We start from the raw sequence: 13,979 nt of genomic DNA, 5'->3' as shown, positions 1-13,979 counted from the left end.
TCGCTTCACTCAAAGTGTAGTTAGGCATGCACTTTTTGCCCTCGGTGTCAATAAGTCCAATGGGCCTGAGGGTATGCCAGCTATTGTGCTGAAAACGTGCGCTGCGGAGCTTATCCCCAGTTTTAATTCGCGTTTTTTGGCATTCATACTGCTCAGGTAAATGCTCGTCATCCTGAAAGACTGCTTCAGTCCATCCAACCGCAAAGAAGGGTGATCGCACAAACCCTACACACCGACGGCCCATTGAGGCCCAGATGAGAGAACCTCTCTTCTCTCCAAGGCAATGAAGTAAGTGGTTAATAACCAGCTCTTGGCGTACCTGAAGAACACCAGATTATAGTGACCGGCAATACGGCTTCCGCCATGGTCGTGGCGATGGTGATCTTTTGGTATACTTATAGTTGGGCCACCGCCATTGAGAACAAGGGAGAGGTACTGGCAGTTAGCCTAGATATCGCTACCTAAGGTTTTTGATAGAGTTTATCATAAGACGCATCTCCCCAAGCTACCCTCGTACGGGCTCCCAGAAAGGCTTTGCACGTGGGTCGCCAGATTTCTACCTGGGTGAAGCATTTCAATTTTCATCGGCGATCAATACTCAAAAAACCGGCCCATTAACGGAGGTGTACCCCAAGGATCTATCCTATCACCGACCCTGTTCATCCTTCATATCAATGATAAGTTAGAAACTAGCAATATATATTGCTGCTATGCGGATGACAGCACAGATGATAGCCAGTACACAGGTCGTGCAAATGCCTATCGTGAGCAGGTTTTGGAAAGCAGAATGCAACTTGTGTCTCAAATCGATGCCTCTCTTGAGCAGGTATCCGAGTGGAGTAAACATAATCTCGTCTAGTTGAACCCCAGTAAGAAGTTTTGGACATTTTCCGCATATAAAACCCCATTTGACATAACATAGCGCCTAAATTCCAGGACATTCCCCTTACCGTGTCCAAGAGTATCGGATATTCGGTGTCAACATTACGAAGGAGGTCTAGTTTCGGGGTCACAAAGTTCAAAAAGGGAACACAAAGTGTAGACAATACTTTTATGTTCATTTTCTACGAAAAATTTGTATGTTTCTTAACATTTATACAGCAAATTATTTCACACTTTTAATTCTTGATTAGCTGGCAGTGTTCGCCACACCGAACATAATTTTCCTGAAAAACTGAAAGATTATGATTTTTTTCATTATTTTTTTGGGGCTCCTTATGACCCATAAAAATAATATTCAACAAAAAAAAACGGTATTTTTAATGTTTCTATGTCTGCCAAATTAAGGGTTAAATATAACTTCTGTTCGTGTTTTTTTTTTTCTTATAATTATCTGATGCTTTTTTCGTGCATGGAATAAAATATTTTTCACCACACCAACTGGTAAAGGCTTTCTTTGCTATTCGAAAACAGATAGCAAAATTGCATTTTATCCACAAGGGGGCAAAGTAATTTCATACAAATTTTAACACGATGTCTTAATCTGGCTGCTAGATTTTACCTATAAATGATGATTTTGAATCATAAATATTGAATAAATTGATGGATTTGATTTATTTTGATGTTTTATAGTCAGTATTTTGTTCGTGTTGGTGTGGTGAAAAAATTTGTGTTTCACTCGGTGGCAAAGTTTGTTTAACCTTCGTGCCTTGATACCCTCGCAACGCTCAAGATTCCACTTTTTGAACCACTCGCTACGCTCGCGGTTCAATATTGGAATCTTTCGCTTGCTCAGGTATCAATATTGGCACGTGCGGTTAAACAACTACTTTGCCCCCTTGTAAAACAAATAACTATTATTTGAACTACAGGCAAGTCTATAGCGGGACATGTTGCCGGTAGAGTGATGGCAGGTCGTTTTATTATGCTCGAATCTCACAGGAGACGGATGTTTAATATCCCTGGATGATTTGTTCACACTTAAAAAAAAAGTGATATTTGACGAATAATAAATAAATAAATAAATAATAAATATTATAGGACATTCTTACACAGATTGACTGAGGCCCACGGTAAGCTCAAGAAGGCTTGTGTTGTGGGTACTCAGACAACGATATATATAATATATAATTACATAGTAAACATCCATGACTCAGGCAGGAACAAATATCTGTGCTCATCACTCAAATAAATGCCCTTACCGGGATTCGAACCCGGGACCGCGGCGCAGCAGGCAGGGTCACTACCGACTGCGCCAGACCGGTCGTCAAGAATAGACTAGACGTCTATCATGGCGTGAAAATGCGTCCGACTTTGGTCACTCTGGCCTATGTACACAATAATTACCTACTTTTTGCATTATTTTTGCACATGACCAAGCAAATGGGAAATGCTAGCTGAACGTATCCTTATTCTACTCTGGCAAAAGTAATTCTGTTTTATGACTAAACTGATGTTATAGAATTTAGTGAACATATTATTGTGGCTTAGCCTGAAAAATCAGTCTGTCACCATCAAGTCACCATTAAGGGTTGATTTATGTACGGAAAGTGTTCAGTGTTTGTTTTAATAATCTAATATTAATTTTACATATTTTAAAGTATAGATCAGCAGTTCTCGAAAAGTTTGTACAAAAATGAAGGAAAAAGTTAAATTTGTTTTTTTATTCCTTTTTTGTTACCAAGATTTATTTCATGAATTGAAATTTTAGTAAGTTTTATTTGGTCGTTAAGGTTCTCTAGTATCTATATTTTCTTAATTATAACAATTATCCTGTATAAATCTTACGAAAGTCGACTTATATCACTAAATGTTGGTAACAAAATAGGATCAATTAAAATTTGCTGACGTGGCTGTGTACCAACTTTTTGAGAACTGCTGAGATACAAATAGCGGTATCACTCAAGCCAAAAAAACTTGCATATGTGACGGCATCTAGCGAGGTAGCGAGCTTCATAGATAGTTTTCAAGTCAAACTGCGGAAGGTTTGTGAAATAAGAGCCATCTATGAGTGAGTCTGTGGACTGCAGAGTAACGTGTAAAAGGGGAACTAGTTCAACACGTGTTTCTGAAATAGTAGGCACCTACGGTGCCATCTCTGATGTGAATGTAAATACCTATAAAAATATCGCTCCTATTACATTTTCAGGCAAGAAAGCTCTACTTGGTACTACGTAGTTTCTGTTAATTAATGACATAATTAGTTATACATTTTTACTTTTGGTGAGATATCTTTCTGTCATGTTTTTATTTCAGGATAGATTCAGGATATGGCATCCCTAAACCTTTATAAAATATTGATCTGTTTTTAACAGTTGCGCAGTAGTCTCTCAGGAAAATTATCAAATCTGTTTGTTGTGGTCTAGCAAAATATGATACTTAATAACTTAGCGTATTTTTTCGATATCTTGACGTTACTAAGGATCGTAAAGCGAGAATAATACGAGAATATCGCAGTAATTAGAATAGTATTAATATACCAAGTAGTTAATCGGAAAGTAAACTGCATCAATGAGAGGGCCTGTCCCGGTGAGACCTCCGCCCATATTGCCACCAGGGCGGCGAACCATACAATTCAAAAGATATTCAGACCTCCAATGTTACCGCTCTAAACTCGTGAGTCGAGGGCAAACGAGGGTCCTTCACGCGGAGAGGATTATATGTGAGATTCGTTTTGCGGCATTGCAGCGACCGCCGGCGCCGACCCCGGTGGCCGTGGTGAACCTGCCATGGCCGGAGGGTGCCGAGCCGGCGGCGGACGGGGCGCCGGCCGACGCGGGCGCGCCGCTCAGCGCGCAGCACCGCGTGCAGCTGCTGGAGGAGCGGCTCGAGAACCAGACCCAGCAGACTCGCGCGGCCGTCGCGCAGCTCTTCCTTCTGCGCGATCAACTCGCCGCCGAGCAATCCGCGCGATGTGAAGCTCAAGTGAGTACCTATTCAATGTCAGCATTATATTATCTCTTCAAGAGTTGGAGACATCGTCTTCTTTATGATGGTCACCACTTGTAGATTTTTACTAGTGAGCAGTTCCCGACAACTTTGGAAAATGGTAGCAAAATAAGAAAAAAAAAATTTAACTACTAGGATTGAAAAAGCTAGTAATTCTGAGTAGAAATAGCATTTTTTTTTTCAAATATATCACACTTCATAAAAGTGTCAAAAAAAAAAGAAATGCTCGTACATAGCCACGTCAGAAAATTTTAATTGATCCTATTTTGTTACCAACATTTAGTAATATAAGTCGACTTTCGTAAGATATATACATGATAATTGTTATAATTAAGAAAATATAGATACTAGAGAACCTTAATGACGAAATAAAACTTACTAAAATCTCAATTCATCAAACAAATCATGGTAACAAAATAGGAATAATAAAAACAACATAAACTTTTTCCTTAATTTTTGTGCAAACTTTTCGAGAACCGCTGTAGTAAATTATGGCGATGCGCTATAATATAAATTATGTATTTGAATTTATCATTCTTCTTTTTATTTAAGAGCTACGTAGCTCTTGTCGGTGGAGTATGCGCCATATTTTCCTATCCTCCGCTTTCCTCTTTAGTTCTTGATACGACATAACACTTGCCTTCTCCTTGAGCTGGTCAACAAAAATCTTCCTGGGTCTGCCTCGACCTCTTCTTCCTTTTACCATTCCTTCTAGGATAATGTTAAAGAAGGTATGTCGTATGAGGTGACCAACAATTTTTCCTCTTCTGTTTTCTATCTTTTATCTCCTACAATTCCCAGCACCTCTTCGTTAGTTCTTTATCATATAAATATATTTTTGCTGCTTCCTTGCAGGCGCGCACACACCAGCTCCTGGCTCACAACAAGGAGCTGCTGGAGCACATCGCGGCGCTGCTCGCGCACCTGCAGGAGCGCGAGCGCGGCTCCTCCAAGCCGATCAACGCGCAGCAACTCACTCTGTTGCCACAGGTAACGTAAATTGCATTTACATAACCACACTAGCGCATTTTGAGTGTGGGTGTCAAATCCGCGTTCTGGAATATGCAATACTACACCGCCAATCCCTTTTGACTATAGCGTTCCGCGGGTTAGTGTCAAGTGGCAGTATGTAGGTACCTTCTGTTAATTCTGCTACTTGCCGCTAGATGTCGACTATGACATGAAGGCCTAAATAGTCCGAGATTGGATTACGTGCTGAGCAGAGAAATTGGCGTTCTAGTGTTATTTATTACCTACTGTTTTATAAGTAAAGCTCGACCAGAAATATATGACTACGCGCCATGTTGCGGAATTTTGTTAGAACTATTTTCTTCATACATAGGTACATTAGAATAACAGCGCCCTCCTGACAATAGTCATATATTTCTGCACGGGAAGCATGGTCGCGCGATAGACGATAAAATATCAGGCCGTCCCTATCGCACTTACAAATAGTGCGATAGGGACGGTCTGCTATTTTATCGTCTATCGCGCGACCATGCTTCCCGTGCTGGTCAGGCTTTACTTAGTATTGTTCAAGTATTTTTATCTTGGTCTATGGTTACGTCGAAAGCAACCACAGAGAAGACTAGACACCGACACTCAGGTGACGATAGTGTAGAATTCACTTATTGTAATGTCTACAGATACTTATTAATGATGCACTAATATAAGATCATGCGTATGAGTTGTTCGCGAACGGCGCTTAGTTAGATCTATGTGCTCGGAGATACCACATTCAAATAATAAAACAAATAATATTAGAAAATATCCTTACTTCTCAGAGATGGAAACAGTAATGTCCCTAATTTTACGACCCATCTCTGTCAGATGAGGATATACCGGATGGGGCCTGTAAAAAAGCAAAAAATTAAACTGTAGGCTATACTCCTTAAATTGACCAATATTTATTCAGCTATCGACTATTTACGGATTGTTAAATTTAAGTTGTAATTTTCATGTAAGATTGTAAACTTGCCATTCGATAAATAAATAAATTCAGCGACTTTATAAAATATTATGAAATCTTTAATTTTTCGTACAAAATAAATATTAACTTCATGCTTCAGTGTACGCCATTATTGTTGTCATTGACGTTGTCTGTCACACTTTAAATAGACTTAACAGTATTCGCAATACATTACCTCCTAGGAAAAACTTGTGTGGTCAGTATAAGGAATAAGTATAGCCTACACCTCAAATATTTGCTTTTGTTATATAGGGCCCACCTGGCATTTTAACAGAAATCACTCAACAGACCTATGTTCTTATAGGTAATGATTTAATGAAACGTTGAACGAATCATAATATAACTGAATAACAAAAATAAGCAAAATGATCTCGAGGCACATACCCCAGACTTGTTAATATTTCAACATGGTCGAAATTTATCTTGAAAGTGGTATCATGAGATAAGTTACATGAATGTTCCTCAATGTGATGTTATTGAAACATTGTTTCGAAAATTGTCTATCTCAGCTTAAACGCAGTTTGTTAACGCTATCGATTGACCCCCCATTCTCACCAAACGCAGGTTCAGATGATGTTGCGATCCATAATAAGGACGTGTAATTCTATACTACCCACGTTTCCTCTTACCTGCTCTCGGGACATATGAATAATTAACTGCCTAAGTCTCTCGTGCTGTCAACAAGAGAAGTAGCCGCTATAGGTACTTAAACATACACACCCAAGCAAGAGCTATTGCTCAATTTCTTGTTTGCCCAAAAACTTTAGCACCTACCCTACGCAGTATTACCATGTTTTTGCTGTTGAGCGACAAAATAAAACTTAATTTATTCTTAAAAGCATACATTTTTTTGGGATTTAAATGGTTTATTCGTGCACATGTAAGAGCTTTACCTACTCACTTGTCTAATACTCCGAAAGTGCAAACAATTTCTTTGTTGGAATGACTGATATTTGATATCTTTCGTCGAGAAACAAAATATTGTATATTTTTTACAGTATTGTAATATTGTTGCGAATGTACGAGAGATTTAGGGGATTATTTATAATAATATTATATATATTATAGAGGTAATACATTTGCTAATTTTATCACTTTATCATCCAATAATTATCTTAAGTTGCTTCACTTCTTTTTTGTAGGGCTGTTACTTATGTTCATTATATTATAAAAAGGTTACCCTCGTATTCACTTATGTCAGATCGACTAAATCTGCATTAACAACAGCATGGTTTACTTTCATTTGCCTTTTCCCAAGTTCACGTTCATTTCTGTGTTAAGTTCGTATCGTAGGTATGATTTTATGAACGAATATTTTACTTCATTACGAATTTAAGTTGGCGTTATTTTTAAGTAATCCACCCTTAAGTATTTGAGGTGGAAAATATTATTTATTAAGCCACGTAAACATTATTCATGTTAACAAAGTACGAGTATTTCCACATTGCTTTGCATGATTGCTATTGATGTCGTACTCGTAGTGTGATCATTGTGATCAGTCACATTGGCAGTAATAGTGTATGTGTTTGCTATGTGTTTTGGTGTCTTATGCGAAATACTAAGCAATGTGTACTACCTATATTATAATAGTATACATCTTTTGTTAACGCTGCTGGATCAGAAGGGTGGTGCGAAGAAGAGAACCACGGCGAGCGTTTGCAACGGTAACGCGAACAACAGCCAAGCCAGCGTTGACTCGCTCATTGACCTAATCAGCCACGCCAAGATCACTCAGAATGTGGAGAACAACAACGACACGGTCGTCTCCGCTTTCAGCAGTCCGGGCTCGCCCCCGAGCTTCGGAAACATGACCAACGAGCAAATACAAAATTATCTCATAGCTAAATTCCAAAACGTCAGCACCGACGGTATTGCAGAATCCCCGGGCAATAATAACAATACAACTCTGAAACACAGTCCGTTCTACCAGAATCGCAATGCGTTCCCTAACGTTCCGCCCGTCATCGATAACTTCAATAATGGCGACATCACGGACTTACTCAACGTCGAACCATACTCAGCACACATGGACAACAACCTGGAGCAAGCAATGAGCGTAGGGCAGTCGGAAGTGTCACTGTACAACGCCAGTCAAGCTACGACATCCAAAGATTCAACGCCAGATGGTTGTAGTTCGGATGATAGCGTTCCGTTCATCATGCCGCTGTCGCACAACGGGACACTGACTGCCACGGGAGAGGACGGGCGCGTGAGGCTGATCGTGCCCGTGAGCCCTTCGGGCAGCGTCTCGGACGTGCCGGAGGCTCGCGCCGACCCCGCCCCCGCCCCCCCGGGGAACACCCTCGCGGTGCCCGGGGCCTCCGTCGCATACGCCGCTCCAATCACCCGCTCCACCAGCGAAAAAGTGCCAAATCACAGTCATATGATGACGGCTCTGCGCCAACAATGGACCAGGCACACTACTAAGTAGATTAACAAAAACCTACGTGTCGTTCGTAGCGTATGACTTAGCTAAATTTATAAATAAGATACGCAAATTGCGTCTAAACCATTCTAGTCAAATTATCAATGATGTACTAACCAAAAATATAATTGAATAAGCTGTGATTATTGAAAATAGGTAAAATCTATTGATGCAGTAGATAAACCAGATATAACAAAGTGGAAACATATTAATGCAGTCTAAAGACCAAAATAAATGAGAAAAATTTGTAAAAATGTTCATAGAATTTTACATTTCATGTTTATGTTATGATTATTTTAGTTACTAGACATATTGAAATGTATGTGCCAAACAATTAAAGATTAATATGCTATGTCTACTGCTGGTCGAATTGTTAGTATTTATTTCATTATAAATTGACTTTAAAAAAACCGGCCAAGAGCGTGTCGGGCCACGCTCAGTGCAGGGTTCCGTAGTTTTCCGTATTTTTCTCAAAAACTACTGAACCTATCATATTCAAAACAATTTTCCTAGAAAGTCTTTATAAAGTTCTACTTTTGTGATTTTTTTCATAATTTTTAAACATATGGTTCAAAAGTTAGAGGGGGGGGACGCACTTTTTTTTCCTTTAGGAGCGATTATTTCCGAAAATATTAATATTATCAAAAAACGATCTTAGTAAACCCTTATTCATTTTTAAATACCTATCCAACAATATATCACACGCTGGGGTTGGAATGAAAAAAAATATCAGCCCCCACTTTACATGTAGGGGGGGTACCCTAATAAAACATTTTTTTCCATTTTTTATTTTTGCACTTTGTAGGCGTGATTGATATACATATTGGTACCAAATTTCAGCTTTCTAGAGCTAACGGTTACTGAGATTATCCGCGGACGGACGGACGGACGGACGGACGGACGGACGGACGGACGGACAGACAGACATGGCGAAACTATAAGGGTTCGTAGTTGACTACGGAACCCTAAAAAGGAAAGACTTAGTAGGTAATTTATAGTTTATTTTTGTTCCCTAGTAGGTATGTCTTCATAACCTTTTTACCTACAAAATCCTATATCATCTCAGTATCTATTTATATGTATAAAAATATCAATACACGTAGGTGCGAGTACTTGCGAATGTTGTAATATTTTATAATATGATTATATTAATTAATATGTTTGTACATATAAGCATTGTTAAGTGAACAAGGTTCTCTTTGGAAATTGAGACTTTAATGAAGGTGCCAAATTATTAGTATATTGAGCGGATTCAGATCAATTATATTGAGTGGTATCAAAAAATAAGCTAGTTTTTATTCTGAAGAGTTTATTGAACTAACTACATATCATTTCAATGTCTGAATCACGCCTCAATTCACTATGATCCCCAGAAAATCATCTAATTAGATTCCGTTGAAACAATAATCATGTTGACCCACTTATAACTTCAAATACATAAATTTCAACGAAAATCAATTACTGTAATTATTAGTAAATCAAATTAGAAATGTTTATGGATCGTAGTGACTGAGAGCAGGATAATCTTGTATAAGGATGGCATATCATTTTAAAATACTTGTATCGTTTATTTACACGTCCGTACACGGAATCATACTTGGGTATGCTGTGAGCAATATATTATTGCTTGTACTTATTCATATTGGATAACCTACACGTAGTTATTATGAGGCTGAATAAATACAATTATATCAGCGTATGAAATAATTAAAAGGTAATACATTATAATTATTTGCTAAAGAAAATTAGCGTCACTTTTCTATAGTGGTATTTTATCAATAAACTATATATTATTTACACCTACCTAGTGCACGAGTAAGATCATAAAACGTATTATTTGCGAACTGAAATGCGTGTTACCTACAAAAAAATGGTGTAAATGTCGTCCACGATACTTAAGCACCACGGACCCGAATATCATTTGAGTATTTATTCTGATGGTATAAAATAAATATACCTACACCATATTTAATTAAATCAATAACCAATTTAGGAACTTTTTAAGCATGAGACATCGGATTATTGTTATCTGTATCAAACTTCATTTCCGGTAAACAGATAGAAACAATATTTTACTTTAATATGTTTAACCCGCTAAAAAGTTCTAAATCTATTAATAAGTACATATACCTACACTACATGCCGCGCGAAGAAACTCGTCGTTTGCAGAAAACGTCGACTGAAACGATTTTAGCTGTCGTAGACAACACTTTGTGACACTAAATACTACGGTAGATGGACTTTTTAAAGTTTCTTGTTAATATCAATATGCAGCTAAGCATATCAGAAACAAAAGACACAATACTCGACTGCATTGCTGACACCGGACTGACTATGTACTAACAAATAGCTTTAGTATAGTTGCTCTTTCCGATGTGTTTGACGTAGAGAACTTTTAAGCAAGTTTTATATGCGTGAACAATGAAGACTGTAGCTATTCAGAGGCTCCTGCCTCAGTGTTTTAACTTGTACTTTTTCAGTGAGGCGGCAGGTACACAAGTACCTACCGGCCGAGCACATGTGTTCATGGCGCAGTCGAGTTGAAAGGGGAACACTCACACCGTTATAGGATTAATCAAATTGGTAAATAGTCACTACTTTGAAAAATACTTGTATCTTCGTCTGTCAATGAAAAGAAAATTGAAGTAAGTATGTATGGAATGCATACAGACTTACTGCGTTTTAACTTTGAGGAGCAGCGTGAGATACGAAATTTTTTCAAAGTAGTGACGAAATGTAACAAGTAATCATAATCAATGTCAATATATATTATTCTAGGACAGTATTCCACTCGGCCTGGGTTTGTTGACAAGTTTTTTACATGCCTGAGAAATGAATAAGATCCACGGATAGCTAAAACGAACTGAATGAAATCGGCCTCATTCGTCTACCACTAAATACGTAGTTGCTGTCTTTATTGTATTGTAACTATTGTAAGTCACGTATTCATAACTTATTTTAAGTGCAAGAAAACAGCTAGAAATATCCAGCAGCAGGCAACACATGGTTGACAGAGATGTTTATGAAATCATATTATTTTAGCAAAGCTTGAAGTGGAAAGTTATGTGTTGAACATAAGCTTTATATTACATGATATTATTAAATGTTTGTAATTCATTGTTGTTAAAGCAAAATGTTCTTTTTTTACAAATAGTATGTGCTTTCAAGTAGATATTTAACATAAATTACAGTTTCAAGTTATGCAGGCAGTTATAATAGGTACCTACTGAATAAAATACCATATTAATATTATCAATAACATCTTACAATTTCTGTCTTATACATGCATTAAGCTTACATAGCTGTATTTGACCCCTCAACTATTGTTGTTAGAATCACAGTTTTTGTAAATTAATTAAAGGACTAAGTACTTACCATGTTTATCATAGAACAATTGTTTGAGATAGAAGATACAATAAGAACGGTGGAAGTGCTCCTCTGGATATATCAATAATGTTTAAATATACCTAATGTTAAAACTTGATCAATGTATACCAAATTCGAAATATTTTAAATGTGAAGCTTTGGATGCAAACATGGAAATAAAGAATAAAAAGTACTTGTTGAGGTTTTATTATTTCACTGCAGTGTTCGATATAAGTAGGTATGTATATCATTGGCATTGAGAGTAAACCATGTTATTACACGTCTAGGTAGGTAACTAAATATACGGGTGATCCAGATAGAAAATATAAATGGAAAATATTACAGATTAATATATGTACCTATACAGAGTGGGGCCTGTAACAAAGGCGAAGAATTGAACTGTAGGCTATTCTCCTTATACTGATCAACATTTGTTCAGTGACTTTTAAAAATTATGAAGTCTTTAAATTTTTAATTTTTCATACAAAATAAATTTTAACTTCAATGTACGCCATTATTGTTGTCATTGACGTTGTCTGTCACACTTTAGACTTAACAGAATTCGCAATACATTAAGTACCTCTTAGAAAAAACTTTCCAGGGTGATAAAAATCAAAATACAAGTTATTTTTAAAAGTCGCCGAACAAATGTTGATCAGTATAAGGAGAATAGCCTACAGTTCAATTATTCGCCTTTGTTACAGGCCCCACTCTGTATATTTTACGTTATCAATTCGTCCATTCTTACATTTACATCCTTAGGGTATCACGAATTGCAGAACAAGGCTACTTAATAACAAACGAACTTACACTAAGAGTTTAAAGGAACTTTTTACATCACTGATTCGGAAAGGGTAGGTTTTTCTTCCCTGTTAGGAAAGAGCAAAGTATAAATTTTCTGTTCAAGGACTTTATGTTGCCAGTATAAAATATTAACGCAAGGAAAAGAGTTAACACATATATGTAATATAATCTATAAAAAATGTGTAGATTTCTAAAACAGCGATAATTTAAATTTTGGGATTTCCACATAGGTGATGTGAAAAGCAGTTCGTATCACATGGTAGCCAAATTATTTCTACCTTGGGGGTTAACACGTGAATCTCTCGTTACGCTCAGTTTTCAATTATAGAATTCTGAACTTAGTTCTTCTCTTCGTTCAGGATTCAATTTCCGCCGTCGCTGTAAATACCTATGTGATTTTGCTATCTTGTACCTAACAATCTACAATTTTATTGTACATTTTACTTAGGAAAGAAAAGGAGGAATATGTATGTTTATACATAGTTTTAGGCCATTAAATAAATATGAAATTGTAGATACCCAGTACAAAAGTAGGCTGACATATCAGTAGAATATTCATTGTCATGCGTCATGCAGTCTATATTACATATAGGTATATTATATATACCTCTAATTGTTTGAAGCTAAAATTAAAGCACGTAACAGCCTTATGGACAAGAAAGATATAGTTATGCATACCTATTATAATGTTTTTTTTATACTTTATTACTTTTTCAAAAACACTTTGATTCGACGAATTTCGTTCACCCACAGGCCGCCAATTCAAATCGCTAGCCATTCAAGTGACATACGTCACTACTTTGAAAAAATCTCGTATCGCACACTGCTTCTCAAAGTTAAAATGCAGTAAGTCTCTATGCGTTCCATACACACGTACTACAATATTCTTTTCATTGACAGAAGAAGATACAAGTTTTTTTTAAAGTAATGACGATATGTTTTTTGTCCGCTTCAATTAGCTGACCCTTTAGCACAACTTGCCTTATCGCGCGCGAGTCCATACATCAAGCGCGACTTCAAGTTGGACTCACGGGCGACAAGGCAAGTTGTGCTAGAGAGTCTGATCTGAACTAATTAACAATGAGAAACTTTTTGAAATTGCAACAGTTGTCTTCGAGTGCAAAGATAGACCGTTGGTTCTCGCGGCTGCCGTCGACGCCGGCGCTCTCTCGGCCCGAGAGCGGGTTCGTGTCGGGCGTGGAGGACGTGGAGCCGGCCACGCTCGCCGAGGCCCGCAACCTGCTGCTGCAGCTCGGCGCCAAGAAGAAACGACGCTTCCCTTTACGCTTTACTAGGAGAAAAATACTTGTCAACAAACATACCCTCTTATAATAGGGTCATGTGCAAAATTGCTAAGGATGACTCGCGTTAGATCGGGCCCGAGCTTCCGGCGCATCATTTTCTACAAGTGACAAGGATAGTTAGACTTGTTCTAGATACCAGCGCCGAAAGCTCACGGTCAGGCTCAGTCTGTGTCTTCCTTTGAGTGAAATGTTATTAGACAATAGACATACATGCAATTCAATA

The 13,979-nt window shown here is 37.6% G+C and overlaps 1 protein-coding gene across 2 annotated transcripts in view; it reads left to right on the top strand.

The window, feature by feature from the left end:
- LOC125241967 (carboxyl-terminal PDZ ligand of neuronal nitric oxide synthase protein) overlaps positions 1 to 8,684 on the top strand; it is a 253,034-nt gene extending 244,350 nt beyond the window's left edge. For both annotated transcript variants that reach the window (XM_048150687.1, XM_048150686.1), the window contains 3 exons: positions 3,628 to 3,864; positions 4,744 to 4,878; positions 7,479 to 8,684. In XM_048150687.1, the coding sequence (XP_048006644.1) occupies positions 3,628 to 3,864; positions 4,744 to 4,878; positions 7,479 to 8,288 (1,182 nt within the window). In that variant the 3' untranslated portion in view covers positions 8,289 to 8,684. The remainder of the gene's footprint in view (positions 1 to 3,627; positions 3,865 to 4,743; positions 4,879 to 7,478) is intronic.
- The last annotated feature ends 5,295 nt before the right edge of the window (positions 8,685 to 13,979 follow it).

The sequence above is a fragment of the Leguminivora glycinivorella genome, chromosome Z (assembly GCF_023078275.1).
Source record: "Leguminivora glycinivorella isolate SPB_JAAS2020 chromosome Z, LegGlyc_1.1, whole genome shotgun sequence".
In the NCBI taxonomy this organism is placed as follows: Eukaryota; Metazoa; Arthropoda; class Insecta; order Lepidoptera; family Tortricidae; genus Leguminivora; species Leguminivora glycinivorella.
Note: the sequence above shows the minus strand (reverse complement) of the source record. Positions and strands in the feature narration are given on the sequence as shown.